The sequence below is a fragment of the Piliocolobus tephrosceles genome, chromosome 13, assembly GCF_002776525.5.
Source record: "Piliocolobus tephrosceles isolate RC106 chromosome 13, ASM277652v3, whole genome shotgun sequence".
Classification (NCBI taxonomy): Eukaryota; Metazoa; Chordata; class Mammalia; order Primates; family Cercopithecidae; genus Piliocolobus; species Piliocolobus tephrosceles.
This window is the reverse complement of record NC_045446.1, coordinates 56,068,848-56,091,644: the sequence shown is the minus strand read 5'-3', so window position 1 is coordinate 56,091,644 and position 22,797 is coordinate 56,068,848. Positions and strand designations below refer to the sequence as shown.

The 22,797-nt window shown below is 53.1% G+C and overlaps 1 protein-coding gene across 2 annotated transcripts in view; it reads right to left on the bottom strand.

Moving 5' to 3' along the window:
* DENND2B (DENN domain containing 2B) overlaps positions 1-22,797 on the bottom strand; it is a 116,413-nt gene that overhangs the window by 5,243 nt on the left and 88,373 nt on the right. For both annotated transcript variants that reach the window (XM_023189897.1, XM_023189898.2), the window contains exons 5-16: positions 19,219-19,370; positions 17,149-17,364; positions 16,155-16,251; positions 15,700-15,744; positions 14,223-14,407; positions 12,806-12,915; positions 12,524-12,593; positions 9,513-9,590; positions 8,830-8,970; positions 3,984-4,132; positions 642-819; positions 362-403 (exon numbers count right to left, since the gene is read on the bottom strand). In XM_023189897.1, coding sequence (XP_023045665.1) covers positions 362-403; positions 642-819; positions 3,984-4,132; positions 8,830-8,970; positions 9,513-9,590; positions 12,524-12,593; positions 12,806-12,915; positions 14,223-14,407; positions 15,700-15,744; positions 16,155-16,251; positions 17,149-17,364; positions 19,219-19,370 — 1,463 coding nt within the window. The remainder of the gene's footprint in view (positions 1-361; positions 404-641; positions 820-3,983; positions 4,133-8,829; positions 8,971-9,512; positions 9,591-12,523; positions 12,594-12,805; positions 12,916-14,222; positions 14,408-15,699; positions 15,745-16,154; positions 16,252-17,148; positions 17,365-19,218; positions 19,371-22,797) is intronic.

The following is a 22,797-nucleotide window of genomic DNA, read 5'->3' as shown; positions in this document are numbered from 1 at the left end:
TGTAACCCCCAGCAACATTTCAAGGCGGATGTTGTCACCACCTCTGCTTTAGAGCTCAGAGGAATTTAGAGGCCTAAGACCATGTGGCTCAAAGCGGGCAAAGTCCAGTGGTCAAGTCTGTGGACTCCCAGGCCGTGTTCTTCAAGTTCCCATACTGCCTTCCAGAAGCTGATGATGCCACTGGAAAGGCAGACCCTGCTGAGGTCAAAGATTCCAAGACTAGCTTCTCCCCACCTTTGACTAGTCTGTGAGTAAGTATGGAACCCAGAGAGCTCAACAAACAGATTGGGAAGGTTGAGTAGTGTGTGTGATGGTGCAGGGTGCTCAGGAGCCTGACTCTAGCAAGCACCCACCCTCTTACCTGTCGGATGAATCGGTCAGATCCCAGATTCACCATCAGCGCCTGAGAAAAGGAGTCATTAGCAGAGTGGCTCAAGGCATGAGTCCCGCAATGCCCTCTGCCAGGCCTCCAGACCTCCCAGGTTCCCAGGGTCAGATAACAGGAAGAACTCCAGCCGGGGATAGACCTCCCAGGGAGAAAGGATAAGAGCCTGGTAAAGAGGCCGAGGGGCCACAGGTAAGATCCCAGCACCTGCTTCCGCTTCCACCCTTCCCCCCAGCTGGTTACCCCCATGGCCTACCTCCTCCACAGGCAGCTCCTTCAGTTTAGGGAGGGAGCTGGAGAGCAGGCCAACCAGGAAGGGGGTGGGACAGCAGACGATGTCAATCATGGAGGCCGGGAGGACAGGAATGAAGGTGTGCTGCCAGGAGAAGGGGTAGAGCAAGGCCACCACCGCGTGGGAGCAGCTGGAGAGGGTACTGATGGGCAGACAGAGAGACAGAGCACCTGAGCCCAGGCCCAGGACCTTAGAGTTCACTGGAGGCTCAGGACAGCCTTCGATCATAAACCTCCCAGTGCAACAAAAATGCTAATGGGGCTCAGGGACCCTGCAGACTGGTGAAGCCCCCACTTTCCCACTGCGTAGCGCCTCAGGGACAACAGTGCTACTCTCAGGGAAATGCACTTACAAACAGCCAGGAAGGTATGCAGCATCCGGCAGGGACAGTCATCTGACAAAGATCTGGAAAAGGGCTGTCTTGGGTTTGGGGGGGCACATTACTGGGCCCATGGCTGAGGAGGCAGGAGGTTTTGTAAACCCCTAGGGCCAGTGAATGCAGATCCTGGGTACCCTCTCCCACCCCACATCAGAACTAGGCAAGAGGGACAAAGAACTTGTGGAAAACCTAAATCATCATCAATGGAACATGAGCTGGCTGGACCTACCCCTCCCCTCTCCAGCCGGAGGCAGACCCCAGGCAGAACAGGAAGGACATCTTTTCCAAGACCCCAAACTGGCAGAACTTGAATACCCGGCCAGGCCAAGAACAAGACCTTGGGATCATCCCTCCCAGAATGGTCCTGGAATGTGCTCAGAGGCAGCTGTATTCACAGGCAGCTGTACAACCACAGGAAACAATAGCTGTATTCACAGCCCCATGGGAGCTGGGCTAGGGGGCGGGGTGGCAAAGAAGAGGCTCAGCCATGCATTAAGAGGGTAGAACCTTCAGGAAAAGAAACCTCATGGTCCAGGCTCTCTTAGGGGACACTAAGGCCAGGCCAGGGCACCAAAGCCGGGCAGTCAGGGGCTTTGTTGGCTGACAATGACCATGGCTGGCACACAGGAGGAGCCTCTTTGGGCTGCTGTACCTAGCTCATTCCAGCTGTTGGGCTAGATTTCTTCACAGGGGCCTGATGGGCCCACAAAACACCTAGAACTGTGAGACACAGAAGCACTGAGGCTGTGATGGGAACAAGTGAGGGGCAGTTTTCCTTTCTAAACCCTGGCACTCTATGGAAAAGTCAGCAGCTCTGGTTTTTCTTCCTCCTTGCTTCTCCTGGGCTGAGGATGGGCCTGGGTTCCTGTCCCTGTGAGGGCAATCGGGAGTTCATTTCTCGGGCTCCTCTCAACTGCTCCCTCATATATATGGAAGGGAATATCCCAGGGATTCAGGACTTATTGGAGGGCAAACCAGAAGGGGGGTTTTCCTTCACTGCCCTCCTCTGAGCACCTGACATTAAGGTGGCTTAATCAATGTCCAAATGACCACTCTAGAGAAGCCACTACTTGGGATGGATTCTTTGACCAAAACAATACGTAACATGTTGCCAATAACCCATCCTGTTGTTGTAGGAGTTATTAAGAAATTATTTTACACAGAGAGGAAAAGTTTTTGTTTCTTTTTAATTTTTAATTTTTTATTTATTTACTTATTTTGGGATGGAGTCTCACTCCCAGGCTGGAGTACAGTGGCACAATCTCCGCTCACTGCAGCCTCCACCTCCCAGATTCAAGCGATTCTCCTGCCTCAGCCCCCTGAATAGCTGGGACTACAGGCGCCCGCCATCACACCCAGCTAATACAGGGTTTCACCATGTTGGCCAGGATAGTCTCAATCTCTTGACCTTGTGATCTGCCAGCCTCAGCCTCCCAAAGTGCTGGGATTACAGGCATGAGCCACCATGCTTCGTTTCTTTTAAAGCAGCTCAAAAATGTTTCTTGTCTAGAAAGCAAGCCCTAGCTCTTACAGCCAGGCAGGCAACCTTTGATATGCAAATACAGACCATTAGAAATTGGGTCCACGCAACACGGCAATTCTCACCGTTGTCTTCTTGCCCTTGCCCCCACATGTGCCTAGCAGCATGGCTGCCCCGCATATTCCCACGTGTGTAGAACATCAGGCACCCTACATTCGCATATTAAAAGGCGAGGATGGGAGGGCCAGCTTTTTCGGGGGCTACATGAGTGACATGCCAGGTCAAACCAATCCCCTAAGCCCTATGCAAATCAAACACCACCTCCTCCAGCCTACTTATAAAACTGGCTGGTGTCCACAGCACTTGAGGTTCCCTCTCTTGGCTTTGGAGCCTCCGTCCCTCTGTCTCTGTACTTCTCCTTTCTTCTTTCCTTCTTACCTATTAAACTCTCCGCTCCTTAAAACCGACCCCACCTGTGTCCGTGTCGTTTTATCTAAACCAGCATAAGAACCAAAAGCCCTAGTGTTCCTCCACTCATTGGAGCCATATCACTGTCCCTTGCCTGTGTCACCCCCCAACCACCACTGACATAAAACTTTTTTCTTTTTTCAACCTTGGCTGTCTAGAAGAGCTCTCACTTCTTCCTTCCTAAAATGCCTCAGGTCCAGTGACCATCACTTCTGCCACCCGTCCCATAGCCACCACCAGACCTTGACACCTCTACCTCTAAAGTCCTAAATGCCAGCATTTCAGACCAAGACTTGTGACCCACCCAGCTCTTTTCTTACTCCTCCTAAACCAGCTCCCCCACTTCCCTGGCACCTCCAGGCCCTGCACATCGTTTCCTGGTGTGGGCTGGCCAGCCTTCCTCACCCACTCTCCTCTCTGCACCTCAATGCCCCCATGGCATCCTTCTCCCCAGCCCTCCCAGTGCCCAGCCCTGGGCCACTGCAGTCGCCTTCTCCAGGGGACACCCTCCACAGGACCCTCGCTGGCTGGCTCAGCACTCCTCACACTGTCCCCAGTCAGTGCTCTTGCCCCTTCCTCACAGCGGCTCTTTCCTCAAACTCAGCATCCCATTGAGATGGCTTTGCCTCCCCCTCCAGAAGAAATGCAACCATCCGCCAAAAAATCTCAATTTCTTAACCTTTCCCCTGTACATATACCGCCATCTGCACAGTCTTGGCTGTTGCAAAGGAAGAAATGTCCCTCCCTCTTCCCTCAGGCCAAGCCCTCCACAGGGTTCTCAATCCTGCCGTCTGTGTGCTCCCAAACCCTTCTCCCTCACCCACACAGGGGTGCTACCTTTCCACCTAGTCTTTATCTCCCTACGCACAGCCCCACTCCAGCACCAGCCAGCAAGTGCTTAGGCTCCTGAACACTTGCTGATTCGCTTGTGGGCGTGCCTTCCCCCTCCCCTCTTCTTCCTTGCCCGGCTGGGCCCTACCTGAGCTTATCTGCCACAAAAATGACCCGGCGCTCCAGCAACAGCGAGGCAAAGATTCGGATGAGCTGGCGCACACTGAGGCAGGTAAAAAGGCACTCAAAGTCCACGTGCTCCAGCCGTGAGTCCATGGGCCGCCGCAGCTCTAACACCTGCAGGAGAGCGATGGGAAAGTGGGCCTGGGCCAGCCAGGTGGGTGCTGCCCTCCAGCCCTCCACGAAGCAACTGGAGGCTGCTTTCCCCTTCCCACCTGCTCTTTTCCAGGTCTCTCGTCTATCCTGCTATGCAGTAAACCCCTCTCCTCCACCCCTCAGACTACAGCTCCGCTCTCACAGCGCTTGAACACCCACGCTGTGGGTGAGAGGGCTGCCTGTGAAAGAGGGGAAGGATCCAGAAGGAAGAAGTTGAGGGACCATCCATCGGGACCTCAGGAAGAGAGGAGACCTGACTGCTCTTAGAGATAGGGAGAAGCAGGGAACCACACAGCCACATCTCCAGGGTCCTCCTGCCCACCTCCCCAGACAAAGGTCTAAGCCCTTAATGCTGACTAGACCCCACTGCTCTCCAGGCATCTCCGCATCCCAGGACTCTAATCCCAGCCACCTCTGGAAAGGCAATGCTGGTGTCCTTGTTGCCCTGTCCCCCTCCCTTTCCTGCTAGAAAGAGTTTCCTGGCCGGGCGCGGTGGCTCAAGCCTGTAATCCCAGCACTTTGGGAGGCCGAGACGGGCGGATCACAAGGTCAGGAGATCAAGACCATCCTGGCTAACATGGTGAAACCCCGTCTCTACTAAAAAATACAAAAAACTAGCCGGGCGAGGTGGCGGGGCGCCTGTAGTCCCAGCTACTCGGGAGGCTGAGGCAGGAGAATGGCATGAACCCGGGAGACAGAGCTTGCAGTGAGCCAGGATCCGGCCACTACACTCCAGCCTGGGCGACAGAGTGAGACTCCATCTCAATAAAAAAAAAAAAAAAAGAGTTTCCTTCCAGAGGCTATTTGTCCTGCCATCCTGGCCTTTATCTCCATCACCCTAAGTCCTGTGCCAGGCACAAAGAAAACACAAGCAAAGAGCTGGCCATTCTGCAACCTTGCCAGGAAGCAGGACTGTCTTATCAGGGCTAGGCCTAGCCTTCTTTCCTCCAAAGGTGACTCCCAAGGTCAGTGCCACAGCTCAGAGAGCCACTTCTCTGGGGGCAGTCATGGGGGTGGGAGGTAGCGAGTGACCCCAGTGGTGAGGGCAGGAGGAACTGCTGACGCTCAGGCTGTGCCAAAGCAGCTGTCCCTGGGGTCTGCCTGGCCTCATCCTTGGTCCCATAGCGTGTGTGTGCAGCATAGATGTGAAGGCCTCCTGAAAACTAGGGTGAGAAACCAGTTCTCTCTCATTGCCCGATGGCATCAAAGGTAATGCTTTACAAGGAGTTTTTATACCCACATCATCTCATTTGTTCCTCAGAGTCTAAGCAAGTGAAGGCGTTCTGATTCCTAACTCAGCATCCATCCTTCTGGGCCCCAGAGAAACAGCAAAATGGGCACAGGGCACAGTAGCGGTCTGTGTCCACTGTCTCTCCCACCTGATGGTGTACTCCTGGAAGGACCGGTGACCCGCCAGATGCTGGGTACACCCCAAATGGTCAGTGAATGTGGGCTCAGGGAAAGAAGTACCACAATGATGCCAGAGCCCTTTATACCTGCTCCAGGCCCTGTCCCCGCCCCAGAAGTCACAAGCTCCCTGCATGCAGCCCAACAGGCTCTGCTCTCTAGCACCCAGCCCCACCTAGTCCCTACTGTCCCTGGGGCCCAGCCCTCCCCATTCCCCCAGGGATTGAGAATTCACACAGGCTGCTCCCACTCTTGGTCTTGTTCCATGCATCCCTGCGTTCAAGGAGATCAGGCCCAGGGGTCTGAAGGAACCGAGCAGTTACAGCCTGGGAGTCCGGTGGGTGTGACCAACATCTGCACAGGGACAGGCAGGACATCTAGAAGGGCAGCCAAGCTCACGTGCGTGGGGAGGGGTCAGGGAAGCCTTTCAGAGCACAAGGTACTTGACTCCCCAAAGAGGAAAGAAGGGAAGTGTCTTCTAGGCAAAAGGAAGTAGGGTTGAGGGAAGAGTAAGTATCAAGTCAGAAGATGAGAGCCCAGTGAGGCGGCCAGTGCCAGACCACGAAGAGCTCCCAGGCATGATGCTGGGCTATAAGGCAAGGGTCACCTATCCCGTGCCCCACGGCCACCACAAAGCCTAAAGTTCCTCTAAATGAAGGGGAGAAAAGAGGCGAGGAGAAAGCCCTCAAGCTAGGAGTTGCCACTGCTCAGCAAGCTTGGTATGCTTTTTTGGTCAGTCCTTCTCCCATTCTCTACAACTAATTTATTTACTCTTCCCTCTCCTAGAACCCAACATCCACCTCTTACTCTCAAAGAATGACCTTTTCTATATATATATATATATATTTTTTTTTTTTTTTTTTTTTTTTTTGAGATGGAGTCTCGCTTTGTCACCCAGGCTGGAGTGCAGTGGCGCGATCTTGGCTCCCTGCAACCTTCACTTCCCGGGTTCAAGAGATTCTCCCGTCTCAGCCTCCTGAGTGGCTAGGATTTGCGCCACCACACCTGGCAATTGTTTTTTTTTTTTTTTGTATTTTTGGAAGAGACGGGGTTTCAACATATTGGCCAGGCTGGTCTCAAACTCCGGACCTCAAGTGATCCCCCCAACTCAGCCTCCCGATGTGCTGGGATTACAAGCATGAGCCACTGTGCCTGGTCTGACCTTTTCTATTTTGAGAAAATCAAAGGCATCAGATGAGAATCCAAAATCTGCTAAGTCACTCCCTCCTCTCCTAATAAATGCCAAGCCCTCCATGGAACCTAACACTCACATCTTCTCAGTACACTCTGTTAGCCCCTCCGCCTCCTGTAGCTTGAACCTCTTCCTCCGGCAGCCATTCCCACCAGCATACAAACAACCGCCCCTAACAAGCTTCCCTAGTTCCACATTTCAGTTGCTGCCCTCTTCCCTGTTTCTCTCCACAGCCATGCAATCTTGAGAAGATGTCTACACAGGCTGTTTCCACTTCCTCACCCCCATCACTTCTCAACTCACTCCAGCCCAACTTCTGGGCCCTGCACTTGTCAAGATCTTCCACACCTCATCCTGACCTCTTGGTGGTACCTGCTTCAGATCATGGCTTCCTTTTTGAGGTGCTCCTCAGCCGAAGCCCTCCCCTCGTGTTCCCCTCTCCTCAAACTTCAGGGCTACGGCTCCTCTCCTGCAGGGCCTCTGCATGTTGGGGTTCCCCAGGACTGAGGAGGACCCCATACTGGGCTCTCTTCTCTTCCCTATGTACACTCTTTGCTACTACCTATCTTCTATTGGGGGTCTCACGGGCATCTCAAACTTGACATGTACACATTTGGACTCTTCCTCCTCATTACCTGCTTCTCCTTCACGAGCTCCCATCTCAGTACATGGCTCCATCATCTACCCTGGGGCTCCAGCCAGAAAACTGGGAGTCAGCCTTACAGTCTCTGTGACAACTATGCCCTATTTCCAGTCAAACACAAAGTGCTATTGGTCCTAATTCTAAAACCCATCTACTTCCCTTCCTCTGTTCTACCACATCTTAATCCAAAGCTGCCATCATCTCTTGCCTGTAGTGCCACAACAGTGTCCCTGCTGGTCTCCCTGTTTTCACTCCAACCATTAGCTACACGGCTGCCACAGTGGGCTTTGAATACATGTATCAGCTGGCCACAGGTGGCTCATGCCTGTAGTCCCTACAGTTTGGGAGGCAGAGGTGGGAGGATTGCTTGAGTCCAGGAGTTCAAGACCAGCCTGGGCAACATGGTGAAACCCTGTCTCTATAGAAAATACAAAAGTCAGCTGGGTGTGGTGGTGCACGCCTGTAGTCCCAGCTACTCAGGAGGCTGAAGTGGGAGAATTGCTTGAGCCTGGGAGGGTGAGGCTGCAGTGAGCCATGATAGCACCACTGCACTCCAGCACCACTGCACAATATGGGTGGCAGAGTGAGATCCTGTCTCAAAAAAATAAAATGAAAACATATATCAGATCTTATCATACCCCTGCTTTAGATAAAATCCCCAGATCCTTAACTTGGCCTAGCAGGGACATGGTGATTGGGTTCTTGCCTGCCAACCCACCCCCGTCAACCCTCTGACCAGCACATGCACTTGCCCAACTTTTGCCTTTGCAGATGCTGGTTCCTCTACTTGGAATAATCTTCTCCCATTCATATCCTTCTCTTTCCGTCTCCCTCCTCCTGCTTCATTTAGTTGCCCCCACTCACCACTTAGGTCTCTGGTAAAGTGTTACTTTCTTAGAGGAGACCTTCCCTGGTCCCTAATTTAAAGCAGTCCTTACTCCTCAGTTCCACACTCTCATAAGGTCCTCCGCTTTCACTTGGCTCGTAACACATTTAGGAATTATCTATTTATATGTAAACGTGTTTATTATAATATCAGTATCTCCCACTAGACTACAAACTTCACGAGGACAGAGCTGTGTCCCTCTAACTCTGACTCTGCTCTGAGGTCTGGCGCAATCTCTGACTGTGAGATGGCACACGTTCAGTAACTGTTCGATGAATGAACAAAAGGAAGGCAGATGGAATGCAGTTTAGTCCAAATGGGTCAGGGAAGGCCCCTGGGAGGAGCAGAGGGCTGGGCAACATGTACATTCCTATTGTTCGCTGTTGTGGTCCCTAGTGATTGGGTACACTGACATGGTTGAGCAAGGAGGAGCCGTGCTCTGCACCCCTCAAAGACTATGACCTTGGCTAGCGTGGTCCTCCTGCCACCCCAGCCCGTAGCCCGAGAGAAGAGGGTGCAGAAATCCCTACCTCATTGCCAGCACCTGGCAGGAATGTCTTCACTTTGATGGTCTTCCCTGGGGCTGGGAAGGGCGACTCCATGAGACTTCTCATGAAAGGATAGACCAATGCCGCGGAGATCCCACGCCGGCGCTCCACCTCATCTAGGACCTGTGCCCACCGCCAGCAGCCCAAAGAGGAAGGGTGTCAGGGCAGTGCCCTTCTCCCCTCCTGGCAGAGAAGAGGGCAGCCAAGCATCTGACCGGGCTGGCCCAGAAGCTGGGAGATGGGAAGGCGGTCTTGCCAGGATCTGCACACTCTACCCTTCCCGTTTTGCTTGGCACTCAGTGATTCCTCTGTTCCTTAACTGGCCTTGCTTCAGTCCCCAAGAGCAGAGTAGCTGGGCAAAGGAAATACCACCCAAGAGTCAGCTCCCTGGGCACTCTTGCTTCCCCAAGGACTCTGGCTCTGCCCAGGGCCCAGGGTGGGCTGTGACAGGGCCAGCACAGGAGCTGGGGAAATGCCAGCCAGCTGGGTAGAGGGTCAGGCTGGGGAATGGCAGGGCGTCACAGAGCTCACTGGTACTTGCTCCTGCATTCTGTCTCCCGCTTGCTCACACTCACAGGTGGTTTTCTCATCTAAGCTGGCTGCAGATACTCCTGTGGGAGCTGTCAGCTGGGGCAGGGGGAGGGAAGCCTGCCAGAGCCTCTTACCTTGGAAAACAAGCCGAAGCAGCCAAGGCGGCTGATGACACAGTACACCTCTGGCAACCGGGGCCCTTTCCCACTTGGCTGGGCCAGGACAAGGAGGAGGAGGAGAGAGACAGACACAGAGAATGCATGATTACCATTTCTGGCTCCTTTTCCTTGGGAACTGAGGAGTAAGGACTGCACTTCTAGTGGAGGAAGACTCTAACCCTCCTCTAAACCTCTCTGCAACCAGGGCCCTGAAGGAAAAGCCACCACCCTCAGGACAGGCCTCAGCTCTGCAGGGTCTCCCAGCACCAGGTACCAGGCTCCTGCCAGGCTCCACACAGGCTCTGCCCTTCCTCCCAGGAGGACGCTGACAGGGGCTGGCAAAGGGCAAAGCAGTTTGGCAGAGGCTACAGGGTGATCGGTGGATTCATATCCCTGAGGCTGGGACCCCAGCAGAGGGGAAGGACTAGGGTACATCCTTAGGAGCAAGCCATTGTAGCTTTTTAGCCCCATAGGGCATATTCGGCATAACATTCCTTTTTTGGTTCTTTTCCCCCTTTCTTGATCCACCTCCATTCTAAGAGCGCAAACTGAAAACAAGAGATGGGAGCTACTATTTATTGAACATTTGCTATACCTGACTTGGAACTTTACAAGAGATTTGTGAGACAGGGATTATTACCTCCTTCATAGATGAGGCAACTGAGTTCAAAAAGATTAAGCCGTTGCCTAAGACCACCTATCTAGAAGCTGTGGAGCCAGGAGTTTGCTTTGGCCCTGTTTGGCTGTCTTAACCCTAAAGCCTGCTGCTTTCTGACAGGAAGGAAAAGAAACAAAGACAATTGGTGGAGGTTTGCTATAGAGTAAAGGAGCACAAAGAAGAACAGGACTTAAAAGGTGGGCATGGCCGGCCGTGGTGGCTCACGCCTGTTAATTCCAGCACTTTGGGAGGCCGAGGCAGGTGGATCACCTGAGATTGGGAGTTCGAGACCAGCCTGACCAACATGGAGAAATCCCGTCTCCACTAAAAATACAAAATTAGCTGGGCGTGGTGGCGTATCCCTGTAATCCCAGCTACTTAGGAGGCTAAAGCAGGAGAATTGCTTGATCCCGGGAGGTGGAGGTTGCGGTGAGCTGAGATCACGCCATTGTACTTCCAGCCTGGGCAACAAGAGTGAAACTCCGTCTCAAAAAAAAAAAAAAAAAAAAAAATGGTGGGTAGCTGAAGGGGAGACATGCACTGAGAGCTCCCAGGCCCAGAGCCCCCATGCAGGCTTCGGTGCCTTCTCCAGCAGGGCTCAGAGGCCTGGAGGGCCTGGCAAGTCCGAGTCAGGAGGGAGCAGAGCAGCAGGTGCTGGCCCCTCATGCAGGCTGCTAAGCAAATGCAGATGGGGCTATTTCAGTCTCCAAACCTGCTGGCCACACGTCACAGATATAGAGAAGGCAGAATCTGTTTTTGTCCATATTAGGCCTGAAACTCACTCCTGTCTCTTTCCCTCTCCCCCGCCTCCCCTAAAGCCCCAAGTGATTAAATCAAGTATGTGGGATTTGGGTTAGAATCATTGTGTCCAATCTGCAGGAATGCCGAGCTAGTGCCAGCCCCCTTGGCAGGGACCCAGCCCAGGCCCTCTCTGAGCACGCCAGGACAAACACGCTCTTCCCTGGGGGCAGCAGCCCCACTGCAAAGGAGCAGCTCTGCTGCATCTATGTTCCAGCAAAGGCAGCCTTCGCAGCACTCCTTCCAAGCCCAGGAGGCCCAGGCGGCCAGAGGCTTGCTGGCCTCTGCCTGGCTCACCACCTGGCATCGCTCCTGTGCATATGCCCTTCACCCCTCCCTGGGCACTCTACCTCCCAACACCCCCTCTGCCCAGTCCATCCTCTGGGGGTGACCCAAGAGTACCAGATTGGTGACAAACGACTTCCCTTCTGGTTCTGTGTGACCTTGGGCAAGTCATTCTACCTCTGAGTTTTGACTTCCCAATCTATGGATCAGGGATAATAACAACCCATGGGCTACTGTGATCATTTTTTTTAAAAGGCATACTTGAAGCATCTAGCTTGGAATGTGACAGGTTCTAAACAATGTCTATTCCCTTGGCCTTTCCTGTGTTGAAAGTCCAATCTCCTGTAACAGGCCATCTAAAGTTCCTCGAGAGAAGATCCATGTTAAACTCATCTTTAGCACATGCCTGACTCTCAATAGGTCAGGGCTTCTGATAAGGGATGATGTGTTTCTGAATGAATGAATGACTGGCCCCAAATCCTTCCTTCAGGGCTCCTGCCCCCTTCATCTACCCCTAGACTGGTATCTGGGGAGGCTTTCTCTTGCTAAGGCCTGGAAACCCCAAAACATTGTCAACAACCCAGTGCTCCAAGCGAGGAGTGCAGCAGGGGCCAGGCTCTGGGCCTCTACCCTAATCTGTTTCCCAGGACTAATGGGAATGGAGATGGTGAAGGACTTCTCTTTACAAAATGGCTAACATTTTCAAAACCCAATCCCTTTCCCCTAGATTCAAGGTATCTCTCTCAGATTCCCAGAGAAGATATGTCTCTGTCCCTCCCCAATCTCCAGCCCCTACCACACCATAGACAGGCCTCCTCCCCACTACAGCCTGGCCAGGTATGGAGGTGAGGAATGTTGTCCCTCACCTAATCTGATGCATATATACATGCTGCTGGGGGTGATTCGATCCTGCAACCAGAGACCAGCAATCAGAGCCCACGATCCCAAGGAAAATGAAGAAAAAGTAGAGAAAAACTAAAAAGACACGAAAACCCACTCCCTCCCCTTATTCCAGATAATCTCCGATCCTAAGGCCCCCTCAGAAGCACCACTCTGAGCCCTGCTCTCCCAGGGTGGCCTCACCTGTGAAAATGTGTGTGTTGGCAGGGGGTTGGGGGTGGCCTCAGGGAACAGAACATAGGATTTCATACAAGCTAAAGTTGCAGAAGGGCACACACACACACAAACACACACACCCTGACCTAGCCCCTGCCTGCCAGCCCGAGGACCAAATGGCCTCACTCACCAGTAAGCGCCTGCAGTAGCCAAAGCGTCTGCTGCCATCTTCCCCAGTCAGCATGAAAGAAAAGGTCTCACTGGAACAAAGAGAGGTCTGGCATCAGGGAGGTGTGAGAGGACCTAGGAAACAGCCCCCAAGAATAGGGACTGTCATCTTCAGGGTTGGGTGAAGGGCCAGGTTGCTGTAGGAGAGGAAGATGAGACTAGAGCAGGCCCCACTCAGGTGCCTACTGCTATGGGGGTAAAGAAGGCTATGCCCCTTCCTCCCTCCGGTCAGGCCAGGCCTCACCTGCTATACTCTGACACCGGGAGCCAGTCCTTGGCATCAGGGAAGCAAAACTGGGGAATGGCTTTGAGCCTTTCCTCTGCCTCTCGCATCTGCTTAGTGGGTCGGTCCAGCTGCAGGGAAGAAGGAACCAGGAGATGACATGGAACCTGAGGGCGGGTGGTGGTGGCTGAGAAACCCCTCCTCCCGAGGACCCTAGATGCCACTGACCAGTGGGCATGATCTCAGCAACCGCTGTCCCATTCCAAATTCTTACAGAGCCCTGAGTCATCATTCATTCATTCAATAAATGCCAGCAGAGTGCCTTCTGTATGGCATCTGACACAGTGCTGTGTGCCAGGGCTCTTGGCTCTCGACAGAAAACAAAGGGGACAAGGTCCCCGACCCTGCACATTCTGGTCAGCAGAGTGAGATGGTCAACCACAACATCTCAGAGTGGGGCTTAAAAAAAAAATAAGCAGGGTGGCCGGGCGTGGTGGTTCATGCCTGTTATCCCAGCACTTTGGGAGGTTGAGACGGGCGGATCACCTGAGGTTGGGAGTTCGAGACCAGCCTGACCAACATGGAGAAACCCCGTTGCTACTAAAAATACAAAATTAGCCAGGAGTGGTGGTGCATGCCTGTAATCCCAGCTACTTGGGAGGCTGAGGCAGGAGAATCGCTTGAACCCAGGAGGCAGAGGTTGCAGTGAGCCGAGATCACACCATTGCACTCCAGCCTGGGCAACAAGAGTGAAACTCTGTCTCAAATAAATAAATAAATAAATAATAAGCAGGGTGATGTAACAGAGCAAGCTGGGTAGGGGAGGGGCTCCATGCAGGCGTCTGGACAGACCTCCTGAAAGAAGTCCTACTTGAGCAGAGCCTGAGAAATGAGAAGGAGCCAGCAGCCATGTGAAGAGCTGGAGAAAGCACATTCCTGGCAGAGGCAATGGCAGAAAGAGGGGTTGAGTGTGAGAGGAAGAAGAGGAAGGCCAGGCTGGCTGGCGACAAGCAGGGAAGGCGGAGTGAGAGAGAGGCTAGTGGGAGAAGTGCGGAGTGACAGCTAGTGGGTGCAGAGTTTCTCTTTGGGGTGATAAAAATGTTCTAAAATTGATAAGTGGTGATTGCACAATTCTGTGAATACACCCAAACACCGAACTGTATACATTAAGTGGGTGAGCTGTATGGTATTCAATCGTTTTGGATTTTATTCTAAGCACACTGAGAGGTTCTCTCTCAGCCCTCATCCCTTGAACAAGCACTGGCCCAAACCCACCCCCGCTGCAGCCCAAACCCACTTCCCTCCTGGCCGAGAGGAGGCAGGTTCAGGGCTGTGGCAGCTCGGACGAACAAGATCTCTCTCCTTCCCCAAACAGGCCTGGTGGATAGAGGATGGAAGAGGGGAAATATGGGCAAGGTTGGGAGGGAGAGGGCCTCACCTTGGGAAACTGGTAGGAGACTTCGGGGAGGTAGGTGTTTCGCGATGGCTTCTTCTTGAGGGACACCACCACAAAGTACTCGAAAAGCTCCCGCTCCTGCCACTCCAGCAGCTCCAGCTCCAGCGTGCGATAGCTGGGCGCGTGCTTCAGCATCGACTGGATGTGGACCAGGCGCTGTGTGTGGGCTGGAGGCAGGTTGCACATCAGGGAATGGACCCTCACAGGCCTCATGTTAGCTCCTCTACCCCTGGCTCAGGGCTCCATCGCTGTGGAGCACTTTTAAGGGCATAAGCCTAGTCTGATACCATCCCCAGCTTGCAGTGCGGGAGGACTGGCAGGCACAAGGCGCTGACCCCTGCACAAAGACTCTGCCCTGACACAGGAGGCTTCAGGCCTGGTCTTCCTGGAGCCTCTGGAGACTGAGCTGGGGCAGGAGGACTGCCGAGGCCAGGCAAACCCAGGGATGCATCTTGGCACCCACTCTGTCCCTGTACCAAAAGGACCAGAATACATGAACATCCACAAAGGCTTCATCCCTGGGCCCCTAGCAGTACTTGAGCCTTGTCCGTGCTCCTACATCCAAAGTCTACTTGCCATTTGCCTGGGGATGAGAGGATAATCATCCAGGAAGCCCTAAGCCGGGTTTCCCCATGGAGAAAGCACAAAGATTTATCCAAGGACCCTGGAATGTGAAGGTTCCAGAACCTTTCCAGGCTCCTCTCCGGGGAGAGGGGAGATGGGGGGCGGGGCTGCAGGGCCTCCAGAGAAACAGTTTCCTCTGGCACATTTCTTGCCAGAAGAGGTCCTTGTAATCTTCTGTACCCATCTCTCACCCTCCAGATCTACAACCTTTTTTTTTTTTTTTGAAATGGAGTCTTGCTCTGTCTCCCAGGCTAGAGTGCAGTGGCCTGATCTCAGTCAGCTCACTGCAACCTCTGCCTCCCAGGCTCAAGTGATTCTCCTGCCTCTGCCTCCCGAGTAGCTGGGATTACACATGCCCACCACCGTGCCTGGCTAATTTTTGTATTTTTTTTTTTTTTTTAGTAAAGATGGGGTTTCACCATCTTAGCCAGGCTGGTCTCAAACTCCTGACCTCGTGATCTGCCCGCCTCGGCCTCCCAAAGTGCTGGGATTACAGGCGTGAGCCACCGCGCCCAGCTGAGATCTACAACATTCACCAGGCAAATCTAGCTCCCAATTCCCATGGACAATGGCTTGGGACAGTTTGGGCAGGGCTCCACCCTTACGTTTGGCAAAGAGAGACATCTGGATTTAACCTTGCAGGGCTGAGCTCACATGTCCGTAAGGACAGACTTCCCTGTGGCTCTTGCTCTGTTGTTCTGGCATCTGGCCTGTCTGTCGCCTCTCCACATCAGGCCAGCTAGGGACACTGGAGCCACACATGCATCGGCAGAGAAGGCTGATTCCCTGCAGCCCTGCTGGGAGAGCTTCCGTGCTCGTGGGAGCTGTGCCTCACCTTTGAACCTGTCATCAGAGTCGCTCTCGCTCTCACTGTTTTCATCTGGAAAAGGAACAACAGAGGACATACTTGCTGGACCCCACAGCCAATGTTTGCTGCTCCCCTACCACCCCAACTTTTCTCACAGGGGATGGTCTCTACCTTCTCTGGGCCCATGGTGAGGCATCCTGCCTCCAGGAGCCAAGATTTGAAATGGGAAACAGATTGCAATGCTCAGTGAGTCTGGCCTTTCCTTTTGCAGAAGCCGATTCCCACACCCACCTCCCTACTAAGGGCCTCACAACCCGAAGTCTGAAGGAACCCATCCCAGACCTTTCTTCCCTCTCTGCTCCTCCCTCCTATGTGGCCGTTTCCCGGCAGGGCTCTACCCTCCACAGGCAAATTGATGCCTCTCCCATTCCTAATGCCCAAGGGCCTGAGACACCTGAACCAGCTCCGGCACCAAAGCCTACCTCTCAGTGATGCTGTTTCAATGCTGGACATAGACAACTTTTTTAATCTCTTCTTTCCTCTCTTGGCATTGTAAATGGAGTTAATTCTTTGGACAAGCTGGGTGAGAAAAGCAGGGCGGGTGAGGTAACCTTAACACCAGCTGCCCCACTAACAAGAAGGCTGAGTAGGAGCTCATCCCTGCCCTTAATGGTACAGGATTTCTGCATTGCACCCGCTGGGTCCAGGACTGGTCTAACTGCAGAACCGACCCCAAGTGGTGACTCACCAGCCATGCCTGGTAGCTCTCCATACACCTAGTCCCCCAAGAGTGGTCTCCTGCCCCAACACAAGGACACTAAACTTAGCTCCCCAGAGGAAGGAACTATGATCAAACTAGACAGGATGGTAACTCCTGGGTCCCAAGAGTCATTGAACCAACTGAGACAAAGAGCTTCTGAGATGCAATAACAGGAACAAGGATTCTAGCCTTTCCCCTCTGAGCCATAACCTGGGGCCCCGACAGGAAGAATCTAAATTCCCAATATACCCAAGCATTGTTTGCAGGCTAAAAATACCATCTGGCTAAATCCTGCTGCTTTGGGCCGGGGATTTGGGCCTGGCTGCCTATGTGTGAAAATCATTGCTGAAAACTCTTCAATGCTGTGAGTTATAGGAAGAACCGTTGTTTGAGTCCTAGGTCCTTGAAAGCCTGGAAATGCTTATGTGTGCAGATACCCCAAAATTCATACACCACACTTACTAATGGAGAGCCTTGGCTAGCCTTTCCTTCCTCTAACATCTGAGCACCAAGAATCAGTTAATGCATCTTTATCGATAAGAAAGGATAATTAATCAGATGAAAAAGAGGCCAGTGCACAGACCCAGAATTTATTCAAAGGGAATCGAGGAAGCAGTCCAGATTAGGGAAGGAAGGAAGCCAGGAAGGAGAGAGAAAGGCTGGCTGCCTGCCCGCCCACCTGCCCAGCCCCAGTGGGCTGCCTCTGGGGAGGGTACCTTGGGAATGCGGCGGGCCCGGCGGCTAGACAGCAGCTCGCTGGTGGTGCTGAGGCTGTCTTCGTTGAGGCTGGAGGGTGAGGACGGCAGGCTCAGCTGAGCCAGCAGCAGCATGTCGTCATGGCTGTGCCTCTTGGGTAATCGTGGCAGCCGGTGGCTCTTCCTTTCTGACCAGTTCCCACTGCGCAGGGACTGGCTGTTGGGTTTCAGGGAAAGCTGGCATGGGGGACAGGACATGTGAGAGGGGCTCGCCACAGAGGCCTTGGCCGGTGCCTCTCGGCTGGGATGCGGACACAGAGGCCAAGGGCTGGCATCCCTGGCTCCCCACAATCTTGCCCTGGAATTTCCATATCTCTCTTAGACTTTAACTACTAATCAGCCAGGTCAGGGCTAGATTAGATACTTGCCTTCCCTAAAGGAAGCTTCACTACTGCCGCAAAAAATGAAAGCAGGGGCTAAAAACACCTGTGCTCTTATCTGAATGGAAGAAAAAGGCAAAGTGGGAATTTTGGGGGCTCCTCCTGAGCTTTGGGACAAGGATTACTGGGTCTGGGTGATGCAACCAGTCTTCCAGACCTCTGCCCCTGAGCCAGTCCTAAAAGGTTTCAGACAGCAGAGGCCATAACCTAATGGCCAGCCTGCTGGGCTGGGAGATCCTGCAGCCTGGCCCTCCTAACTGCTCCCGTGGAGAACACAGGGGCTCTGGGCTCTGATCACCAAAGCTGGGCCAGGCAGGCCTCACACTGAATTGGCTTCCACACTCACAAGGCCCTGACTGCCCTCTTCCCAGCCCTGATCTACTCTCTGCCTCTCGCCATGTGCACTGACCTCTCAGCCTAGGGCACCATCCTTGTTGTGGACCCTGTGGGGAGGCAAGTATCCCACAGACACCCAACCGCTGTCTGGTTCTGGAATTGCCTCTCCTCACTCTTCAGCAAATCCTCCTTCCTTCACAGCCCCCAATTTCCTGTTCTCACCCAATCAATCTGGCAATGCAAACTCAGAGGAAGCCTGTTTGAACAGAGCCCTCATTAGGGGGTAAATCTTTTTTTTTTTTTCTTTTGAGACGGAGTCTCACTCTGTCACCCAGGCAGGAGTGCAGTGGCGCGATCTTGGCTCACTGCAACCTCCGCCTCCCGGGTTCAAGCAATTCTCCTGCCTCAGCCTCCCAAACAACTGGGACTACAGGCATGCACCACCATGCCCAAGGTTAATGTTTGTATTTTTAGTAGAGATGGAGTTTCACTGGCCAGGCTGGTCTCGAACTCCTGACCTCAGATGATCCGCCCACCTCGGCCTCCCAAAGTGCTGGGATTACATGCGTGAGCCACCACTCCCAGCTATGGGGTAGATCTTTTATAAAAACAAGCACCTTATTCCAAAGCCAGAAGAAATCATTTTTATATTATCTGACCAATGCTATACAGGTCCTTCCATTTGCAAAGATAATTAGAGTTACCTGGGGAGGTCAGAGAAGCCTCTCCACCTGCCTCTTGTCATCCTGGACAAGGACAGAAGGAGCTGAAGTCCAAGAGCTTCCTTTGGCTTTTCACCTTTCCTCTCGTTCTGCCTTCTCCCCATCCATTCCTTAAAGATTCATGCTTACTCTCTCCCATAGGAGTGGCTCCAGGTGTCACAGGCACCTGTCTGGCTCTCCAAATGTGATTTGGGGGCCTACAAATGGCCCCCTAATGCCAGTACTGAGATAACTTCTGGCAGAGTTGCAGAATGCCAAGACTCCCACTAGGCCCTGTCTTCCTGTTTCCCACAGGGTGATAAATAATCAGACAGGAGACTGCAAGGGCTCCTGGCTGAGTTTTGCATCTCAGAGCTTGTGTAGGAAGGGAAAGAAGATAGGACAGGATGCCCCTCAGAGCAGGTGCCAGTTGTCCACAGGGGTTTCAATATGGTGGATGTCCCTGAGTGCAGAGCCCTTTGCTGAGGAGACCTCCTTTATCAAGTACTAGTGAGGGTAAAAGCCTGAATGGAAGCTGGGCCCAAGCCTTGGAAGGGCAGGCCCCCACTGTGGCCCTCACGTAACCCTACAGGCCCATGTCAGGGCTGAGTTACCTGTGTGGGTGGGCTGTTGTACTTCCTGTCCTGAGGACTCCACATCCTGTGCACAGAGTCCAAGGAGTTCTCAGACAGTTGCTGGGATTTTCGTCCTGCTCTTCGGCTCTTTAAGTCCACATCCTCATATGGATTCTCCTTGGGCAGATCTCCTGCAGAGGAGGAAGAGTTAGAGAAGGGGGAGAAGGAAAGAAGGAAACACACGAACTCACACACACACAAATAAACAAGCAGAATTCCTGTGAACCAAAGAGAATGGCTTCTGCCTGGCCCCTCAGCTCATGAGTCATGCAGCTGCCCGTCTGCAGTGGGGAGGCTACAAACAGATCCTGGCTCCAAGTCCAGCAGCAGAGCCCACCCCCCGCCCCCTGCCAACCCCCCCCCACCCCCCACCCCCAGCCCAGCTCAGCCTGGCCTCTGCTTTATAAATTCAGGGATTGCACAAGACTGGCTCAGCCACCCCTGCCTGTGCCCAGCCAGAGGACAAAGCCAGCACCAAGAGTCTTTCCTTGGCTCCTTGCCCTCTGCTGCAAACACCCCAAAAAACACAGTTCAAGGTAGGAAGGGTTTTCAGGTCACATGGCTGTCCCTTCACCCAAGGCTCAGGGGATCTCCCTGGGGACCTACTTTGGAGGGTGGGCATGGAGGAACTCACAGAACTGTCGCGAGCAGAGCTTCACCAGGCCCCCCCCCTCACCTACAGTGCCATTCAACAAGTCTTTTAGGGCAGGGTTTTGTGGTGTTCACCGAGGCAACCTTGAAACGGAACAGTGATTAGCAAGGAGGAAGTGTTCGGTAATGATCTGTTCAATGACTCTCCTACTGTAGTGTGTCTATTCCCTCTACCGCTGATCTCAGCAAAAAGAGAACCATCAACACTCCCCTTTTGGAAGAAACTCTCCTGCTGTGACACAGGGGAGGTGTGAAAGGCTTGGAAGGAGTCTGGGCCAAAGGATGGGGGTGAGGGGAGTTCTTGCTTCTCAGGACTAGTTCTAAAATCTGTGGCAGCGGGCACTGTACTGGCATTACCAGAAAATCTCAGAGAAGTCCAAAACACAATCCCTGCCCTTCAAGATGTTGAGTGGCACTCCTTTCCACAAGATGTATCTCCTGCCCCGACCCCTACAACATACACCTTTTCTAAAATACAGTAACAATATGGGCCGGGTCAGTCCTAGCTCGATCCTGGTGGCAGAATCTGTGGGGTGAACAGGTCCCTGGGGAACTCAGAACACAGCCCTCTCTGTACCCCTTTCCCCATCTTTCTGCTGCAGAGCAGGACTCACTCCAGCACCTCTGCTCAGCAGCAGGATTGAGCCTGGGTGACCACCGAGTCCCACACTTGTCCTACAGATGTCTGAATGTGCCTTACGCCCCAGAGGAACTCAGACCCCACTCCTCGGGAAGCAGGCAGAAGGAGGAGCTGGAGGACGAGAAACAAAGGCTGCCGAGAGTGACGCTTTCCTAGAGAGGGCACAGGAGAAGAGCCAACCCCTATATGCTTGCAGATCCCTCCTTTTCCAAAGTGGAGCTCCCTCCACATTGAGGCATCAACTTATGCAGAATCACAACAAATTTAGGAAATGCTCTTTCAGAGTCAGGGGGCAGGTGTGAAGAAGGGATTTCAGTGACAGCTAAATAGACTGCAGTAGGAGTAATATAAATCTCTGTAAACTTATGAGTCAAAGATGGGTCACTGGGATTTGGGAATGGATTAAGTGATTCCCAACTCCAAGCAGAGTCCCCAGCAATGGAGCAGACCTTTTCCTGTAACACAGTCATGCTATTAAAATGACTTGTCTCCATTCCAGAGCCCTGACTAAGCAGCCCTGTCGCAAGAAGCCAAATAGCAAACCCAGCACCCCCTGCATGTTTTCTCCAGCCTACCCCACCGGGGGGCACTTAGGGAGGCGTTGGAGATGGATTCTCTACTTCTTGGTCCTTCCGCAACATATGTCCTGCAGGAGTGAGGGGGTGGGGGGACTAAGAAGGGAGAATGCCAGGACACAGTCTTCCTGATCCCCTAAAACAGGACCAGAGCATCACTGTCCACATCAGGGCAGGGAGAACACTGATGCCAAGCTCATCAAATCCTTGGGCTGCATGATCAGCCAGGGCCTTTATTATCATCCCCAACCTATAGTAAGCCTTGTCCCAATCCCAGGGGTTTCTCCAAGCCACTGACATTTGGGGTTGAGTAATTCTTGTTGTGGTAGACTGTCCTGTCCATTTTTAGGATGTTTAGTGGCAACCTTGGCTTCTATCCACCAGGAGACATTAGCATCTCCTTAGCTATAACAGCCCAAAATGTCTCCAGACACTGCCAGATGCTCTCTGGGGCGGACAGAGGGAAGAAAGGAGGGAGAGAGAGGGAGGGAGGCAGGAAGGGAGGGAGGAAAGAGTGAAGCTGTCCCCCCACTGAGAACCACTGCTTTAGATAGAGCTTTCTAAACTTCCAATGGCTTCTGAGTGTGTGACGTGAGTCCCAAGACTAGCCCTCTTTTTTTCCATCCTTTCTTCCTTCACCTCACTCTCTCCTTCCTTCCTTCTTTTCACTACAGTAAGAGCTTTGAATATTGATACAGAATCCAAAGCTCCAAGAAAAAGGTGTAGGATACTGAGGCCCGGGGAAGTAATAGATGTACAAGCCTGGTGCACATCACTGACAACCCAGGGGAAAACAGCCAGCAACAGCAGGTTCTCAAGATAGGTCCTGTCTCTGGAAACTCGATTTCAGGAAGACCTGCTCCTGCCCAGCCCCTTGTGCCAGCCTCTCTTCTCCAGCAATGTTTAACATCCTCTCTGATGTAACAAAGCCACTAATCAGTTCTCCAGCAAAGAGACGGCTGGCCCCAGCCCACACGCTGCCTCCCCAGCCTCAGCTTGGTCCCTTCACCACCCTAACTCATCTGCCACTCCCAGCTTCCTGGACCATTCCTGACTGCCCTGGAGGAGCTGTCTCAAATAGATTCTCCCAGTCATCTCTCCAGGTGGACAGGGGGCCAGGGGATGGAGACGCACAGAGACAAGTGCACCCTGAGTCCTGGACCACTAAACTGAACCAGCTGAGAGCAAATAAATATCAAAGCAATGGCTCAGAGTTGGAGGAGATGGTGGGCTGGGAAATGGTGCGCAGAACCATACATACAGAGGACAGAGCTAAAGGAGCTAGGGCTGAATGGGAGATTCAGCAGGGGCATGAATGGGAGACAGGGAGCCTGGCAGATTGCAAATTTCTACCTGCATTCCTGCCCACACAGCTTTCTTGGGACAGTCCACACAACCCTTGGAGCGGGATGAAGAGGTGGACCCTCTTCCCTGAAGGCCTGGCCCTCAGCAGCCTCAGCTCATCAAGCCCAGCTGGAGAAGCCAGAAGTCTCAACCTTTCCCAGCTTCGATGACGAAATAAGGGACAAAGGCATCACCAAGAATTTCTGCTTTGCACTATTCTAAAAGGGGTTTGTCAGAGCCCAAAAGTGTCACACTAATCCTCTTAAAGGAAGAATCCAGCCCCTCTGGGCCCTGCTCCCATTCCTCCCCACAACCTCCCACTCCTCCCCACAACCTCCCACTCCTCCC